At 33.5% G+C, this 19530-nt stretch overlaps 2 protein-coding genes across 2 annotated transcripts; both read left to right on the top strand.

The window, feature by feature from the left end:
* On the top strand, positions 1 to 4482 carry LOC145597024 (fra a 1-associated protein-like). The gene is made up of 2 exons (XM_081653207.1): positions 1 to 330; positions 3958 to 4482. Exons 1-2 carry the CDS (start codon positions 104 to 106, stop codon positions 4325 to 4327), a joined length of 597 nt encoding a protein of 198 aa, XP_081509333.1. The 5' UTR covers positions 1 to 103; the 3' UTR covers positions 4328 to 4482.
* Positions 4483 to 6299: 1817 nt separating this feature from the next.
* LOC145583980 (calcium-dependent protein kinase 26-like) lies at positions 6300 to 11830 on the top strand. The gene is made up of 8 exons (XM_081640925.1): positions 6300 to 7285; positions 8055 to 8198; positions 8335 to 8487; positions 9316 to 9431; positions 9525 to 9692; positions 10364 to 10588; positions 10741 to 10836; positions 11632 to 11830. Exons 1-8 carry the CDS (start codon positions 6340 to 6342, stop codon positions 11632 to 11634), a joined length of 1851 nt encoding a protein of 616 aa, XP_081497051.1. The 5' UTR covers positions 6300 to 6339; the 3' UTR covers positions 11635 to 11830.
* The last annotated feature ends 7700 nt before the right edge of the window (positions 11831 to 19530 follow it).

Below are 19530 nucleotides of genomic sequence, written 5' to 3' on the forward strand. Positions count from 1 at the left end.
AAGAATGGTTTCCTTCAAAAAAAAAAAAAAAAAAAAAAAAAACTGGGTTTGAGTGTTCTAGATTGTGCGCCAAGAAACAAAAACAGAACTCTCTACAGGAAAAATGGGGTGGGTTTGGAGAGACGACGACGACGACGAACCTAATCACTCGAATTCATTCGATATAGCAGAATTCAAAAACCCTAAAGTTAACCCTAGCTCCGAATCATCCGATCGTTGCTCGACTAGGAAAATTGTGCAATCCAAATGCAACACTGAGGAAGTTGAGCCTGGTAAATTCGTCAGAAAATGCGAGAAAACCGAGAAAATTCTCAAGGATTGCGTCGGAAAGTCAGTCTCTCTCTTCCTCCATTCTCTGATTTTTGATAAATTTTCTTTATTTTTTTTGTTTGCTTTGGATTCCTGAATTTCTCGCAATTTGATTTCGGTCGGTTTTTTTTTTTTTTTTTTTTTTTTTTTTTTTTTTTTTGCTGTTGTGATTGCATTGATATGAGTACAAATCACTTGTTGTTTGAATCATCTGATTTGGTGAAAAATATTGCCGAAAATTTAACAACTATTATATGCAATTGAAGAAATTGCTGATGTTAATGGCTATTTTGAATTTGATTATATGTGATTTGCATACCTTTACATGATTTAGGAGTTGCGAATTAGTAAGATGTGTTACATGGACTTAGGTAAAGGTTTTCTAGTCAAACAAGCTGAGCCTGATTGATAATTATGTTGGGAAGATCATTTGTGCTGATATGTGATTAAGCTCGTGACTCAGACCGCTTTTAGAGAAGTAATAATCTGGGTCTGTACTGTGAGATATAGTGATGGATTTCATGTATTTGATTACTTAGCGATAGATATTGAAATCTCATTATTAGACCAATTACTATATGCAATCATAAGATGGAAGTTTTTGTTGGTAGTTCGGTATTTAGAACCAATTTATCAATCTGTTACTTTCATTTATGCTAGATGAACTGTTTTATTAAAGCTTTTTTTAAGAACAGTGAACTCGCTGGCTGCATTTGATAAAATCCATGGACTTCATTTTTCTTTCACAGAGAAAAGAAATGGAATTAAGAGCGAGAAAACCTTCTGTATTGTTTTTGGGTTGATGGGCTGGAAGTAAAATTAACTGTACTTGAATGAATTTTCTATTTTGTGGAAGTGTGGATGCTCAAAGAAATTATATTGGGCATGCGTGAATATGCAACCTTTGAGAGTGTTTTAATTCCAAAGAACTACTCAGTTTCATTTATATTTTGGAAAATTGTTGCATTTGGGATTTTTCAGCTATAATCCAAGGCAGTTTCAATAGGATGTATACAGAACCTTTTCCATATTTGTGGTGGTGTTCAGGGGTCTTTTACTTTTTTAAGAATTAGTTTTTATCTATGAAAAATGAACTGCAACACTTGCTCAAAAAGCTGATCACTTTGAGCTATGCCATGAGAGATAAGAGATTTTGGGAGAACATGTTCTAATAGCCAAGGTTAGGAACTTGTGGTGTTAATAAGGGAATTTATACGCGTGTTAAAGTCTTAAAGATGATAATTTAAGAGAGAAAAATGTGAACTTTATCACCTTGATTACATTTTACGTATATTTCTGTGGCCTTCAACTCCTTTACCCTTGTGTGCACATATAACTATGCCAAATTTCTAAGTGATTTATGTGTTTCATAGCAACTTAATTGCATAAATTTCCATGTGTTTTAGGCGCTGGCCTTCTGGGAAAGAACCCATTCTTCAACTAAATATTTTCGTTTGTTGCTAGACAAAATTGAGCTTTTTTTCCTTGCCTTTCCAACCGTATGATTTCCATGCATGCTCCTAGTAAGGCTTTAGTCTGCGTTGCTTGGAAGAGTGAAACAGGTTTTCTTATGTGAAGGGAATGGGTGTTTCGAATGGTCATGGTCTGTGTTGATGTTATTTTAACGAGAATGCAAACACTTTTCCCTGTTTGTGCTCTGTACTCTGTATTATTTTGTGTTTGAGAGCTGTTAAATGATTTCTGGATTTGGAGTGTTAACGAGCCAAGTTAAGATTGCTTTTAAGTAAGCTTGCCTCAGCTTGAATGTACTCTGGGTAAGGCTCCTGCTTGAGCTCAAAGCTCACCAATCTTGATATGTTGAGCTTGGCTCAAGCTTGGCACCCAATCTATAAGTTCGGCCTGAGCTTATTGCCAGCTGGATCTGAAGCTCAAAGACCCAACCCAAGATAAAGATGCCAAGGCCCAGATTCACTTTGAACATTGACACCAAAATTAATTTTTTCTCTTAAATGTCCCCAAGGATTCCATCATTTGATTCTCTACTGATGCGAGACATAATCTGAGTAAAATCTTGCTATTGCAATTCAAGCCAGTGCTTTATCAAATGCAAATTAGAGTTTCCTTGGCTTGGGAATTGGAACCCGTGGCACAAAATTATCCTCATCAACTACTTTTAAAAAAATATTTCACTAGAACTTGTCCAATTAGGCCCTGCTTCATAACTTGAGAGTCTAGAAGGTCTTATTTATCACTTGCATTTACACTCGGTAGTTTTGAATTGAATTTAACTAAAGCTTAAGGGGTTTCCTTTGGTGATGAATTCTTTCATTGTGTCAGGACTCTTAATGAGCATGAATATTGCCCATAGATTTGACCAGCATTTTTAAGCTCCAAGAGGTGTTTAACAGATTTGATGGATCTGAATTTAGTCTCTTAGAGTGCTTGCTTGTCCATATTTCTTGGTTGCATGACATGCTTGCAATAGCCTGTTCAGGTTGATGAACCAACGAAGCTAAACACCATAATTAACCCTTCTTTTTATCCTATTTAAGATGATTTTATTTTAAACTTTTACCACATTATATCTTTCTTGGTAAACATAAATTCTTATATATTTGTCTTTAAGCGGTCAAGCCCCAATTATAAAGAGTCATTAGTATATTTATTAGCCATAAAATATGTTTTATGAATTTTTTATCATTACTAAAACTTCTGCTCACAAACTATCACGCTGAGCCAAGCTTGGTTGGGGCTTAGCTCCTTAAAATCTCAAGCTGAACCTGAGCTCAATTGGAGAGCTTTGCCTTGTGCTTTGATCAAGTCGAGCTTGGTAGTTTATAACTATTAACCTCCCTAGTCTTGCTTGTGTCCAATGTCATCAAGCATCATCTTTATAGAGTGTTTGGCCTATTGAGTCCTCCTGTTACTACTGATGCATTAATGAGTAGTTACACTGATGAATCCTATCTGTTTGGCTTAGAGATTGGAACTTATTGGTATGCAGATTTGATATTTAAGCCGCAGGATAAACCATTGCTTTTTTTTTTTTTGTGCTGGTATCAAAAACTTTTTTATCCGTCTGGGTGATCAGTTTTTTAGCTTTTGAACATGTAATTGACTGACTGAAGTGTTTCTTTGTTATGTCCAATAATTTGGTATATCTGGAGTAGCCAGAAGATACCTATCTAAAATCTAATGGAAGCTGCCTCTATGTTACTGTAGATTACTAGGACAGGGTTGTGTATATCTTGCTTCAATACTCTGCCATAATGGGGGCTTTCTAATTTTTATATTACCTTTTTTTTTTTTTTTTTTTTTTTTTTTTTTTTTTTTTTTTTTTTTTTGGGCTTTCTAGATCTCCAGAGAATTCTATCAATTTTTATGATTGACAATGACCTTTTAATTTACTCCAACAAGGCTGAAGTTGGTCATTTTTTAATTGCTCTAATGGGGAAGTTGATTTTAAAATTTGAGCAACCATTTTATTTAAATTGCCTGAATTTTCAGCCGTTTGATGTCTTATGCACCACTCTTATAATTTTATCAAGAACAACAGATTTGACTTTTTGTCGGCTAGTGGATGATAATTTAAGACCCTAAGGCATAGGGTCAATGTTGTATTTGTGTAACTGTCCCTTGTATTGTGGCTCATATTTTGCCTATTTTACTTGAAACTGTAAAATACAGGCCTACTGAGATTGTGGAATCAAACAAAGATTACACAGAAGAAGATGTGACTGATGAGATGAAGAAAGAGTCATTTTTCCCATCCAATGATATGATGCGACCCTTTGAATTCCCTGGACTCCGCAGTGATATTGAGGCTATGGAACGCAGTTTCTTTGGGGGTATCAGCCGTTTCTTTGAAGCTGCTGAGGAGATGAGAAATGAGTTCTCCCGCTTAATGGATGATCCATCTATATTTGGGGGGTCTTCATCATCACCAAGGAGGCAGGAAATACCCATCGATGGCCATATTCTGAAGGAACAAAAGACAATTCCAAACAGCTCAGACTCTGGGAATGTTGATCTCACTGGACTGGCTAGGGATGTCTGATTCTAACGAGTTTTTTTTTCCACACCTTCTATTCTGACGTTAGAAACTAAAGGACATGTATGCTATACTTCGTAGCAAAACAATAAATATCATGAACGCATGAATATCAGCTCGGTTATTGTACAGTTTATGCATTGTTAGGTTTTTTGTTTTCAGTTTGCAAGAATGATTGTTGACCTAAAGATTGTGCCAGAGATGTGGAGGGCTGGTCTTTAGCAAGCTTGTCCCTCGTTTGGTAGGCAAAGCTTATGATCTAGTTCTTTCATCTTTTTTGGTGCTAATTAACTAATTAAGTTGATTTTAAAAGAACTAAAAGATTAGTTTGTAGACATGGGCATGGTCAACTTATTTTCTGTACTTGGAAGCATTCTAAGTCTTTTTTTTTTCACTTTATTTTTTATGGCTTATCGACGTGAGGCCATGTTTCCTGACTTTTTCAAGCAGTAAATTTGCAAAATGCTTCTGGATAGCAATAAATAATTGATAAAACAGACCAGTAAAGCTGAATAATCGTGCTGATCTCAATACTAAGTATATGATATATGAGTACTTGTATTACATTGAGGGGGCATTTGGTTCGAAAAGTGAAAACGGAGTGGAAAGCGATCAATTAAGTGGGGAGAAAGGAATCATTTAGATATTGCGTTTTCATTTGTTTGGTTTAACCATAGAAAGGGTATTTGTTAAGAGGAGGGTAAGGATATTTGTCGCCCCAATTTTTTTAGAGGTAATAAATCAAGGGTAATCATTACCCTTAAGTAATGGGAATTATTACCATGCATTCAAACCAAACACACGGTAACGATATTGGTTTAATCGAATCCGTTTTCAATCTAAAAAATACACTAACCAAACGTCCTCTAAGGATAAACCTATCATGTTATGGTTCATACTTTATACTGAGTAGTATAAATGTTAATTATGTCCATTAATGCATCATTTTGTAAAAATTGTGATACACAAAGCAATATAAGTAAAGTTAGGTGTCTCATGTTTCTAACTTAGTTGATTAAAGTTTGGGAGATTGATAATCATTTTTTGATCAAACGTCGTTTAAGCTCAAATCATTGTTCTTTATCTCACGACACTAAAATAAATTATTTACATAGTATATGAATTCCCTAGAAGATCTCATCTTCAGCTGGCATTAAGGCCGGCAACATGGCTGTAATTTGAGTAAAAAAATGAACCCAATAAATAAATTTTACTATACAACTGCAACAATCACCGTTGATCTCTGAAACCCACATCTCCTGGCCGTTAGATTTTCCAGAATGTTAACTGAAGCCACGTCGTTGGAATTTGAAAGCTTTCTAACAGAAAAAACTGTAATATTACCTTTTCTTTTTCTTTCTCCAATTTTCTCTCTTTTCCCCAAAAAACTGGAAATTACATCAAATTTTCAAAACCCTGTTTTACATTTCCCCCAAAACGATTAAATTCTTGTTCAATTTCGATTTTTTTCTTAACACATTGATTTTTTTTTTTTTTTTGCACCTGTTTCATTTCCCTCCAAAATAAATTCCGCTTCTTAAAGAAAATCTTGTCAATCACATTAGATAAATTCTTGGTTTTTGGGAGATCCAGGCTTTGAATTGTTGTTTTTTTTATGAAAATTTGATCATTTTCTCAATGTGGGTTGTTAAGATTTTGTCTTAATTTTTCCAATTTTTATCTTTCACCCTGATTTGCCTCCAAAATTGTGCTTTGCATTTGGGGTTGATTATTTTCTGCAACTTTGTCAAATTTGGATTGTTTTTATAGGGTTTATATTTCTGGATCATCGATATCGTTTTAGGGAAATGCAATGTCACCATTGATTTGTGTATATTAATGTTCATGGTTGAATAGCAGATAAGGTGTTTGAGTTGTGGCGCGAATGAGTTTGCAAGAATTTGGTTCTTGACATCATCTTGATATGAAAAACCCTGAACCCATTTGGGTGATCATAAGACAAACAGATATTGGTTATTGAGCGGCGAGGTGGGAGAAGGGGTTGTGTTTAGTATGAGATGGGGAACAACTGCATTTCGAAGCTTATTCAGGTTGGGTTTTGGTGCAAGCCACCAAATCAGACAATTGGAGATGGGGCAAACGGCGATATCAAAGGAAAAGATAGGTCAATAGATGTGCAATTTAAGCCACCTGAGGTAGTGAAGATTGACAGTAAATTAGGCAGACAAGAGAGCCGGTTGAATAGACAAGAGAGTCGAGTAGGGAGGCAGGAGAGTCGAGTAAATAAGCAAGAGAGCCATGTAGGGAGGCAAGAAAGCCGGTTAGGAAGGCAGGAGAGCAGCAGAATGGGGAGGCAGGAGAGCAGGATGGGAAGACAAGAGAGTAAAATAGCAAGGCAAGAGAGTCGAAAGAGAAATGTTAATGGGGGAGATCAGGAAAAGACCAAGAAGCGGCCTGTAAATGTGAAAAGGGTGGCTAGTGCAGGCCTGCAAGTGCACTCGGTTTTAAGAAGAAAGACTGGAAATCTGAAGGAATTTTACTCTTTAGGGAAAAAACTTGGACATGGGCAGTTTGGTACTACCTTCCTTTGTGTGGAGAAAGCCACTGGGAAAGAATATGCTTGCAAATCAATCGCGAAAAGAAAGCTGATTAACAAGGAAGACGTGGATGATGTGAGAAGAGAAATCCAGATTATGCATCACTTGAAGGGGCATCCTAATGTGATCACTATTAATGATGCCTATGAAGACGGCGTGGCTATTCATGTTGTCATGGAGCTTTGTTCTGGAGGTGAACTTTTCGATAGAATTGTCAAGAGGGGGCATTACACAGAAAGGAAGGCAGCTAATCTTGCTAGGATCATAGTTAGTGTTGTTGAAGCCTGCCACTCATTAGGAGTCATGCATCGTGATCTTAAGCCTGAGAATTTTCTTTTCGTGGATGAGAAGGAGGAATCACCTCTCAAAACTATAGACTTCGGATTGTCAATATTTTTCAAGCCAGGTATATACCTCTCAAATCTCTCAAGCAAATAATGTTTTGTATGATCTTTCTTTCAAACATGATTGTGAGTCTTGAACATGGTAGTCTTAACTTCTGTTTGTCAAAGGTCAACTTTTGTGGAAAGATAAAATCATGACTATGCCACGAAAGTAAAATGTATATATAGCAGCATCAATGTCTGGACATGCTTTACTAGAAAGAGCAGCATAACGATGAAACAGTTTTAAATATGTCTTGAATTGCTGCACCCCAGCTCTCTAGAAGGCTTTATAATGACCATCTGTAGGAAACAACTTGTGAATTCATTGGAAGAAAAAATATAAACATTCCAAATATTCATGTTTATTTTCCACAAGAGAATTATGCTTCACACAGCAAATGGTGTGGCTTTGTATTCTTTCGAATTCATTCCATAGAAGTGCTGTCAGTTTTCTCAGCTTGATAATGTGGCCGTGGCCCTAAGAAGTTATTTCAAAACGACCCCTTATCCTGGAATTATGTTCCTGTTTATTAAGAATAATTTAGTTTATTCAGTACTTTAGACAATTATCTATAGCTATAGCTATAGCTATAGCTCTATCTGTTGTGGTTCGATATGGAACAGCCTCTTGTATAGGCAAGTTAAGATTACCTAGGACCGATAATAAAATAACTAGAGCTGGTTATATCCCCAATTCCCATTTCTTTGTTGGATGCCTTTTGTTGTTACAGAGGACCATAACTTGCCTCTTTGTGTCCTATGCTGATTTTTTTATTGTTATTTTTTTAGGGGATGTCTTTAACGATGTGGTAGGGAGTCCATATTATGTAGCACCTGAGGTATTGCGCAAACGTTATGGTCCTGAGGCTGATGTTTGGAGTGCTGGAGTGATCCTTTACATTCTCCTAAGTGGAGTGCCTCCTTTCTGGGCAGGTAAGAAGTCATAAGCTATAAATCAATCATTTTATTCTTTTTTTTTTCTACCTTGATTAATTGGTATCATGGTATGTTAGTTTGATTTTCCTACCAGAAGCAATATTATATGACCTTTAATCTTTTGTTGATGTAGAAACTGAGGAGGAAATATTTGAAGAAGTCCTGCATGGTGATCTTGATTTTATTTCTGATCCATGGCCTAATATCTCGGATGGTGCAAAAGACTTGGTACGCAGAATGCTTGTAAGGGACCCTAAGAAAAGATTAACTGCACATGAAGTTTTATGTAAGTGCTACACCGGAAATTAGATCTTAGAGTTCTAATACACTCTTCTTTTGGAAGATACATGGTTTTATATATGTACAAATGTTGACTGTACCAGTACACCCTCACTGACATTTGCGCTAATATTAGATCGTAAATATCTAACTAAGACAGTTTTAATAAACAGAAGCAACTAACATTGTTCATGTAATATCTTGGTATCCCATACAGCAGTCTCTTTTCTTCAATATTGCTTATGTTTTTATCGTTGCTACTGTTGTACAGTCCCTTGTCTTCATGTGCAATCTACTATGTTTTTTTTTTTATACTCACGCCAGTAGTGGTAATTATTGTTAGTACATATAGCTTTACATTAGTGATGTTACATGAAAGCAATACACGAGCGTGAAACAGTTAGTGTCCGTATTGTGCTATACTTTGTTGTTGATGTGAAATGAATGTGTTTAGTTAATGAAGGGTGTGCAGGACTTGGTTACTTGTTATTTCTATCTGAGCTGTTATTTTTTTGACCATTACCTAGTAATTTTTTTCATGTTTTGGAGGTCTGATCCGACTTTTATAATCATGTTTGTTCTTCCTTGAAAGCTGTATGAGGTATCAGTAATCCAGATGGCTGATATCCAATTTGAAAATCATCAAGTAAAAACATTACCAAGCTCATGGTTAATAAAAATTAATTAGCATATTTTGATGCATCTTCATCAAGTTATTTTAGAATTTTGAACTCCTGAATCATATATAAGTTTAATTTTTTCAGCTGTAATACTTAAACCTCCTGATGATTGCTGACTATTGTGATGCTTACTTTTGATCCTGATTCTCTTTCAGGCCACCCCTGGATTATGGCTGATGGATTGGCTCCTGACAAACCTCTTGATCACTCAGTCATTTCGCGATTGACACAGTTCTGTGCCATGAATAAACTTAAGAAAATGGCCCTTAGAGTATGTATCTTGGCACCTTTAATAGGTTGTATGACATAAATTGTGAAAATTTACAATCACCATTTATCAAAAGTGTTATATTCTCATATACAGGTTATAGCTGAGAGGCTTTCAGAAGAAGAGATAGCAGGACTCAAGGAGATGTTTAAGATGATAGACACTGATAACAGCGGGCAGATTACTTTTGAAGAGCTCAAGAATGGGCTGAAAAGATTTGGAGCTAACCTCGAAGAGTCTGAGATTCATTATCTAATGCAATCTGTAAGTTTGGAGGCTAAATTACAGTTTAATAAATCTGCCTTCTGCTTGAGGTTTTTTTAAAAAAATAATAATAAGATTCCTCCAAAATCACATTGATAGAAAGCCTATAAGACTACAGAGGATTAAACATGATAATATGATTCTAGTTATATCGTGAACAAATGTGTGGATGATTAAACATTGACCAACCTAAGCGATTCATTAGCTTGCCTTTTCCTTCTTTGCTGTATTATTTTTGCTTTTAAAAATCTTGGTCTGAATTATGAATTGACAACAATATTGATTTGATGGCCTTTTGTAACATCAAAGTATGTTTATCAAGTTTATAAATTTCAGTCAGCACGAGCACATGGTATTAGGTCAATAAATATCTGTATCCGTTATGAAATCATTACCTTCTTTGTCCTTACCTCAAACGAAGCAATGAGCCAAGGTAAGAAGCATCTAGTTTTTTATTTTAGACTCCCTTGGTACAATGGATTAGAATCAACAATTCTGATACATTGAGCTATTATACTGATTAATGCATTCCATAGATTATACTTATTGCAATAAAAACTGCAGTTATTGCTCATTCATCACTTCTCTTCAGAATTATGACGACTTTGTGACTATATTTTGAAATTGGCTATACCTTAAGATGGCTAATCATATGTATCTTGAAACTGCAGGCAGATGTTGATAACAGTGGGACTATTGACTATGGAGAATTTATCGCGGCTATGTTGCATCTCCACAGAGTTGACAAAGAAGACCATCTATGTGCAGCTTTTGCCTACTTTGACAAAGATGGAAGTGGATACATTACAAAAGATGAACTACAACAAGCATGTCAGGATTTTGGCATGGACGTTGTTCATGTTGAAGAAATCATCAATGAAGCGGACCAAGATAAAGTATGTTCTACTATTCTTCTTTAATTAATTGAAGGGCCACTTTCAAGTCAATTCATTGACCAAGTAGAACAAATTGTTTCTTTAAATTTCTTGTTTCATCTGTGTATCTTGGTAGTCTTACTAGATGTTATCATTATTATTAAAATTTGCAGGATGGTCGTATAGATTATAACGAGTTTGTTGCGATGATGCAAAGAGGAAATGTTGATCTTGGTAGAAGACACAAACATTCAAGTTCTACAATACAGGTTTGTTAATTTATCTTGTTTACAATGCAGCTCTTCATGGCGGTTACTTCTTGCATTCAACTTATTTGGCTGTAACAGGTTTGCTGTTAGATGGTCACTCATTTCCCTAATGCTTGCATATCTTTTTGTTTAGAATCCTTGTGATGCAAATGCAGCTTGTTATCGTTCCTAGAAGGTGTACGTGCTGGATATCCTGATGATGGTAACATGATCATGCTCTTGTGCTCATGTGTCTAACATGGTTATGAGTAGTTTTAATCCAATATGTGAATACTGAAACTGATTGCTGCTGATATCTGAGCTGATTTATATGAAATTTATTTTTTCTTACTCTGCTGCCATTTCTGCTCATCACAGCAAAAGGATTGTCTCATTTGTGGTTTAAAAATACTATAAGAAAATTCTTTTTCTGATGAAATCAAGTTTAGAAGGTTTAATTGTTTAAGTAACGCCTCTTGAATGTAAATGGGGTACAGAGAAGTTATCTATTCCTTCTATCTAGTACTGATGTTAGTGATAGTTTGAATGAAGACATCATTGTACTGAAGATAGCTGCACATTGTTCGTCTATGTTGTATCTGGTAGAGTATTCATTTATGTCTATAATTGGCTTACCTGGTAAATATTTATTTCTTTTATTAAGCCCATATTGATTTTGTTGTGTACAACTTATAAGTGGAAATGAAAGCAAGATTGTGGTTGAGAATAGTCTTTGATGCTTCCCTTTATTTTGACAATTTAATTTACAAATAATAATTTAATTAAAAACTTATTGTAACCATGTTCTCTTCACAGTGAGATGTAGATGGGCTGGATGTAATGGGGACACGCCACAAAAGGTTGAGGAAGCGATTCAAGAGGGAATATGTGTGAGCCTTGGTTTATTTTTCTCCTTTTTAGTTTCATGGTCCTCATTCTTATTGCAAGAATTAGAGCAGTTTGATTGTAGGGGATTTAGCCAAGAGAATTTTTTATTGATGGGCTGAAAAGTAAAGCCAAAATCATATGTTACAGAGAATGCAGTCGGTCAAATCATATATATGTTACACTGATTGCAGTTGGTCAGTTGCTAGTGCATCATTTACTGGTGTGAAGTGTTGTTAATTACGTGATAGAGCAGCAGCAGGTACACTAAACTTGTAATAGTGTGATACTAACAGCCCCTCAGATAAATTTTCTGATGTTTCAGAGCCATAGGACTAAACATGGTAGAAGTTCTTTATAATCAGAAATTCCCTTCAATCATGTCTGCTGTTGGATTTGTGTATAAATTTAGATTTTAAATGTATAAGATAGCTCGATACTTTATAAATTGAGCAGTATGAGAACAGATCATTTTTAAGCTTTTGTGACAAGTTCTTATTGTTAAGATATATAATACTTATCGTAGAGTTTAAGCATGTACATAAGGAGCAAGTCCTTTCAGCCTTTCAGGTGGAATAACATGCTCTGGAATTATAGTGAGTATTTTCTGTAAAATTTTATACAGACAATATTGTTGATAGGTTCTGTGTTTCACTGTATTTATCAGTGCATGCTGGTTAAATTGTTACAAATATCTGTAAGAACATCCTAAGGCAACCTTGTGCTTAGTTCAGAAAGGCTCCCTTGACATTTACTGCTGCTTGAGTCTGTAACACACTAATGATCCAAACATTGGCCTGGGGTGAAAGTACATTCTCAACCATAAATTATTACTAGTACGTCTTGCTTAGGGTATGAGATCGAAGTAATTTAAATGATGAGAATTGTATAGCCTATGGCCCATCTAGAGATAGAAAAAGGCAATCTGTCACAGTTTATCGTGTTTGTTAAGCTGTGGAAGAGCTTTTGATCCAAATAAAGTTCTAAATGTTACAGTTTCACATCTGGTATTGCACACGCTGGTTGAATGTATATATCATATGCCCCTACAAGGCTAGAACTACTCTCTTGGCGGCAATTCAGCATACATACATGATAAACGTTTGTATTTCTGTCAACAACCTGGCTGTGCTGCATTTTTCATTGCTCAAATATGTTTTTTCGACCTTTCAAGAAGCAAGCTTTATTTCTGTCTGATAACTTACTAGAAACATATCAGATCAAATTAAATTTTTTGTAGTATTATGTTTCTCATGGTAAATTGGTAATACAGTCGTAATAGTTCTTCCTATCAGTTACGAGCTGAAACAGAAGTTTAATCAACTCTGCATCATTGTACTCTTATGAGCAATCTACAAATTGTTATGCTTCAGATGAACCATTATTCTGAATTAATTTTACAATTATGTTCTTGCTGATGAATGTAAGGTTCAAAAACCGTGTTGTTAAGAGTCTGATATAGACAATATCTACTGACGGTAACACCTATCCTCCACAAATAGTCTCGTCGTTTGCATGATTTTGTTTCAACAATCATATTTATTATTGTACGATTAAATTTGACACGGGTTTACAATTAGAAATAAGGAAACTTGAGGTATATATTATAGTTGAAATGAAAATTCGATAATGATTAATTATGTACATTCTCTTAATAAATAATGAATGGTAAGACTGTGTCCTAGAAGGGGTATCTAGTCTTAATGAGGTTGATCTAATGCAATCTTTTGATGATTTGATACCCATGTATGTCTCAATTAATTTGCGGGTATAACGACTGTTCTGTAATATTAAGGCATCTTACTTCTGTCTTTTTATGCTGGATGAGCTGAATTTTAGCTCTTTGTAGTCCCACTAATTTACTCGTATCCTTAAACAGTCAAACTAAATTGAGTGAACCCTATGCCTGTGGCATTTGGGTGAATGAAAATGACTACGGGAAAATTGGAATTTTCCGCCTTATATCGGATATGAGAAATTCTTACCTTTTTATATTTTTATTCTTTTGAAACACCCTTAATCCTTAAATTCTCATTTTCACATTTTGAACGACCCCCTATGAGCGAGAGTGTTGTGAGATCCATCCGATTACGCTTATATGTCAGGTTTGCTATATTAACTGGCATTCTATTAAATACTTGCACAAAGTTTTTCATCTCAAATTACAAATACTGTCTTCATTTAAGTAGATGAAAATACTCCGATACCCCTAAATATTCTAAGCCAATTTCTCCAAACATTTTGGAATGTAATACAGTACGAGATATACACTCTCTTCGTCTCTTTACATTCATCTTGTTTTAAATAGTTATTATAATTCATATATAAAACGGAGAGAGTAACGTTTGCTAAATGCAACCATAACTTCCTCAACGGTAGAGCTAAGCACCAACTAATAAATAAATAAATTTACTAAAAACCAAAAACAATGAGGTGCATACAACAATACAATGTGGAATATGATTGAGCAGAAACAAACGGCAGAGATTGTAAAAGAGATGAAAGAAGAGCCGTTGATTAAGATGACCTGGAATATGACTGGCATTAATGCATTATAGTCCTCACGTTGTGACAGCTAATATCAATTATGAAACTTAATTTATAAATTTAATAATTCTTGAAAATAAGAAATAATACTTCATGTTGAGATTTTGAGTTATCGAGAGAGATGGATGGATGGATATATGGGTTGGTAGGCCGTCGACCGTCAACATGATTGGCGGGACGTGAAACCTATCACGTTTCTAGTTTTCACCACTTCACCACCATGCTCACCCCACTATTTGTCATGAGACCTTTTTTTAAAAAAAAAAAACTACATTAAAAAATAAAAATAAAAAACACTAATTTTTGGCTTTTTTTACTATTACCACAAAAAAAAAAAAAAAAAAAAAAAAAAAAAAGTTTTTTTACCACTAAAACTCTTATTTTACCACCAAATAAAAATTAAATATTATTTTTAGGACATGTCAAAAACCTAATGGAATATTTTTAATTCTTTGATTTTCATGTCAAACACATGATTTTTAGTGATTTTGGGGGGCATTTTGGTCCTTTGCCTTCACTTTGAGGTCATAATTGAAAAAAAAAATGTTGAAAATGCTCACCCCACTATTTGTCATGAGACCCTTTTACAAAAAAAAAAAAAAAAAAAAAAAAAAAAATTGCAAATTGGAATCATTTAAAGTTCATGTTTTACAAATTACAGTCATTTAAATTATTTTTTTTTGCAAATTGCAGCCCAAAAGTTCGTATAAATTGTAAATTGCAGTCTAATTCAACTTTTTCATCGGGTAACATGTCAAAAAATCTTCGTTTAAGGTTGTAGGGGTCATTTTAGGGGTCCGAATTGAGCTTGGAATTAGCAACAAAATAATGTAAGTGTCTCATTTTTACAATTTCCCACAAATCGATATATTTTTGTTACGCAAAACGAGACACTTATGTTTTTTTTTTTTTGCAAATTTCGAGCTCTCTTTGGACTCTTAAGGGCTAATATGGCCCCTAAAACCTTAATCAAAGATTTTTCGACATGTAAATCTATGTAAAAGTTGAATTGGGCTACAATTTACAATTTATATGAACTTTTGGGCTGCAATTTGCAAAAAAAAAATTTAAATGGCTGCAATTTGCAAAATATGAACTTTAAATGGCTGCAATTTGCAAATTTTCCAAAAAAAATAAAATACATTAAATAAAATTAAAAAAAAATTGGCTTGTTTTACTTTTACCACACAAAAAAAAAAAAAAAAAAAAACACAAAAAAATTGTATTTTACCACTAAAACTCTTATTTTACCACCAAATAAAAATTTAAAATTATTTTTACCACATGTTGTCAAAAACCTAATGTAATATTTTTAATTCTTCGATTTTCATGTCAAACACATGATTTTTAGTGATTTTTGGGGGGGGGGATTTTGGTCCTTTGGCTCCACTTTGAGGTCATAATTGACAAAAAAATTGTTGGAAATGCCCTATTTTACGTATTTAAACACGAAAATCGTTGGCATTTTCTATCATTTTGTGTCAATTTTGACCTCAAATTAGATCCGTAGAGTCAAATGCTCCTCTAAATCTATGAAGAACATGTTTTGTGCACGAAAATCGAAGATTTTTTTAAACCGTTAATTAAATAGTTAGATTTAACGGTTTTCTTGACGATAGATGGCAAAAAACAATTTTTAGATTTTTTTTTGTGGTAAAATAAAAGTTTCATAAGTTTTGGTGGTAAAATATATGTTTCAAAAGTTTTGGCGGTTAAAAAAAATTGTTTGATTTTTTTTTTTAATTAAAAAATCCTTAAATTTTGTTGCTTTACTTTTACATACTATACTTTGTATTACATTTAGGTACTGTTTAATTGATATGGGAATTTATTTCTCATAATTAACAAATTGTATTTCATTATAATTAAATTCTTACATTCAATTTCTTAGGAATTTTATAAATTTGTTTGGTTGTTAAGAGGAAATTTACATTTTGAGTTACTAAAAGGGCTTGGTTATACTGATTCATAAATGAAAATTCATACGACATCTACAAATAGATTTAAATATAATGAATACATGACAATTGAATCAAATAAAAACATCACTTTAGCAAAGAAATGATTGTTTATTCAAATTGTACATTTTTCATACCGTCTTTCATATCACTATGATTTACAGCCTTCATCAACGAGGAGGTTTATCGATCTGTTATACTCGTGAAGAGAATTTTTGTCTGCTTCATCTGATTGGACTCAAAGGATTAACCTCTTTTTCGACCTTGCACAAATATTTACCCATGAAACAAATTGTACCATAGTAGCTAAACTTTAAAATAAATAAATTAATTAAAACAAAGCCCATCATATAGGGGCACTTTTTACACTCAAACCCCCTAGGGTTTTTACAAGAGTTACAACCTTAAAACTTTTTTTTTTCTAAATTCCCATGATTTTTCAATTTCTATGATTATTTTGTGCAACCAAACAAGGCCTAAAATAAGTATAAATAAGAATTACTACACAATAATTTTTAAAAAAAATCTTTTTTTGAAGAATACAATTAAAAATATTTAATATCACATTTTACTGTTTAATTAAATTCTAAAAATTTCCATTAAAAAAAAACCTAAACATTCATATTACATCAAACGTGTGTTTAGGCGGAGGGGAATAAAACTTTAAAATCATAACACATTTTTAAAAGTTAATTACATTTTCACGTTATGAAAATTATTATCTTCATCATATATGATTATAGAAATTAATTATACTTTTGTTTTAAAGATATGCTACATACTATTTAGATATAAAATGAAGTAGAAAATGATAAAAGTTATGTTAAAGATTTTTTTTTTAATAGCTATATAAATTTTTGTGTCCAATATATGTCAAATATATTTTTATTTTAAGTAATACGGATTAATATCATATAAGATTAGAGAATTATTTAACGAAAAAAAACTTTAATGACACACCGGGAGATGATGACACATATCATTGTTGGTGCGTCTTTTAGTATATAGTTATTGACTCCTCTTATCTGCTAATGCACTAAATTTGTGCGCAATTATTAATTCTTAATGAAATTTTGAAAGCAAAATTAATTTATTATGTCATATAAGATTTTAAATTGTTAGGGTTGATGAGTGCACAGGGGAAGTGAAGATATGTTTGATGGTTTGATGGACAAGTATAAATTGAATTGACAATTGACAAGATAATTAATATAAATGAACACACGATTTTATGTAATGACGAGCACTTTTATTCCACTTTTTGAAAATAGGAGAGTACAAGTATCTTTTAAGGATTTATATTACAATATGACGCCCTCTATATTACTCTCTAAGGAGTATTACAATATGAAATAGTGGATTTGTAAAGAAGGTAAATGGTACAAGGAGGTGTAGTATGTAGGAAGGCTTGTGTATGGTATGGCTTCTTGTGTTGTGTTATATATAATGATTGAATAACATGACCTATATTTATAGGTGTAAATGGAGCTTGAAAGAAATGACTGGAATTTTTAGAAATTCCTCCATCATTCTTGTATCCATAATATTCTAGAAAATTCACGAACCATGTATTATATTCTAACTAAGTGCTTGAAAGAAATGACCAGAATTTTTAGAAATTCCTCCATCATTCTTGTATCCATTAAAGTTGCTTTTAGAGAAATGAATGAGGGGATGTAATAGAGATTTTGTTCAACGATTTCGGTTTTTTTTAAGAATAAGTAATGAGTATATTGTAAAAATAACATATTAACTTTGTTTCATAGTTTTGACATGCTTTGTTTACAATCAAATACTTCATATGAATGAAAAGGGAGTAAAAAAGTGTGTGAAAAGATAGCTATCCCAAGTGGTGTAAGAAGAAAATACTTCCCTTATTTTATTTTACATGCAACATACCTTAGCTTCTTGGCACACACTTTGAGATATACTAAGTAATGTTAATGGAAAAATAATCAAATTAATTTATACACGTAATAACTAACCATTCTTCAATTTTGGAATTAAAATTATTTTGATCAAGTACGTAATTCGTTTACCTACTTTAATCTACACCTAAAAAAGGTGTATTGCATTTAAAAGAAATCGAAGGTGTATATCAAAATAATAGGAATTATAACTTATTTTCTATTTAATGAATAAAAAATATCTTTCTTTCTTTTTATATTATTATTATTTTATTTTTTTTACATCTGCATAACTTAAACAAATTACAAACTAAAATTAAAGCTTATTAAACTAGTACGACTATTGTTGGCGAGGATGTGTGCCTGTTGTACCTTGTCTCTGTCCACTTTAAGGATATTGCAACACTTGAAACTCAATCCTATTTTTTAACTGTCCCGTATAGTTCAAAAAACGCTTATATATTCTATTTCCTTCTTTCGTAATAGATTGATCAAATTCATCGAGTCCGAATAAAGAAGTACTTTAGAGAATCCCATGGAAGTACACCATTTTAGAGCTTCAAGACATGCTTGTGCCTCCGAATGTAAAGCTGAGGTTACTAAACCGAAACTTGCTCCCGCATCCAAGAAGTCCTCCTCATTAAGTTTCATAGCCCATCCAAACCCACTTCTTCCATTATTTTTTTCAAAAGAGCCATCAATATGTAGTGTACAATCCGGCTGACCCCTAATTGGACAAAAAATATAACCTTCCCGTCCAATATGTACCTGGCTGAATCCCGGGGGTTCATGTATTTCTGGTTCTGGAATGTCCAGCATACCTACGATTGGGAGATATGGTTTGTTGAAATCATGAAGAGTTTGCAAAGCCTGTTCAACGTTCCATGTCAAAGTGGTATAACCACCACTATCTCCTCTGAAAAGCCGTTGTTTTCTAGTGACCCATATGGCCCATAAAGTTGCAATAAAGGTAGATATTGCATATGGACACCATCCCGACTATAAAGAAGCAGGATATATGTTTGAATCCATTCCCGAAGAGTACCGGAATAGGATTCATTAGTTGTATAGCCATTTGTTACGTGGACATTATTCCACGTAAATTTGGCCAAATCACATAATCTAAAGATGTGTTTTGTGTTCTCAACATCCAACCCGCAAAAATCGCACAGTATAGTCATTTGCATACCTCGTTGTGCAAGTTTTTCTTTTGTGGGGATAGGATCATAGAAAAGTTTCCACAAGAACATCCATTTGGGCGGAATGCGTAATCTCCAAATGATTTTGAAGAAATCCTCATTTTCCTTACTATGATCCGGGTCCTAAAAGTTAGTCTTTTATGATAAGAAGGCATACCCCGTTTTCACCATGAACTTCCCTGACGAGTGATTAGGCCAATACATGAAGTCTTCCGCCCT

This window comes from Chenopodium album, chromosome 2, assembly GCF_948465745.1.
Source record: "Chenopodium album chromosome 2, dcCheAlbu1.1, whole genome shotgun sequence".
In the NCBI taxonomy this organism is placed as follows: domain Eukaryota; kingdom Viridiplantae; phylum Streptophyta; class Magnoliopsida; order Caryophyllales; family Amaranthaceae; genus Chenopodium; species Chenopodium album.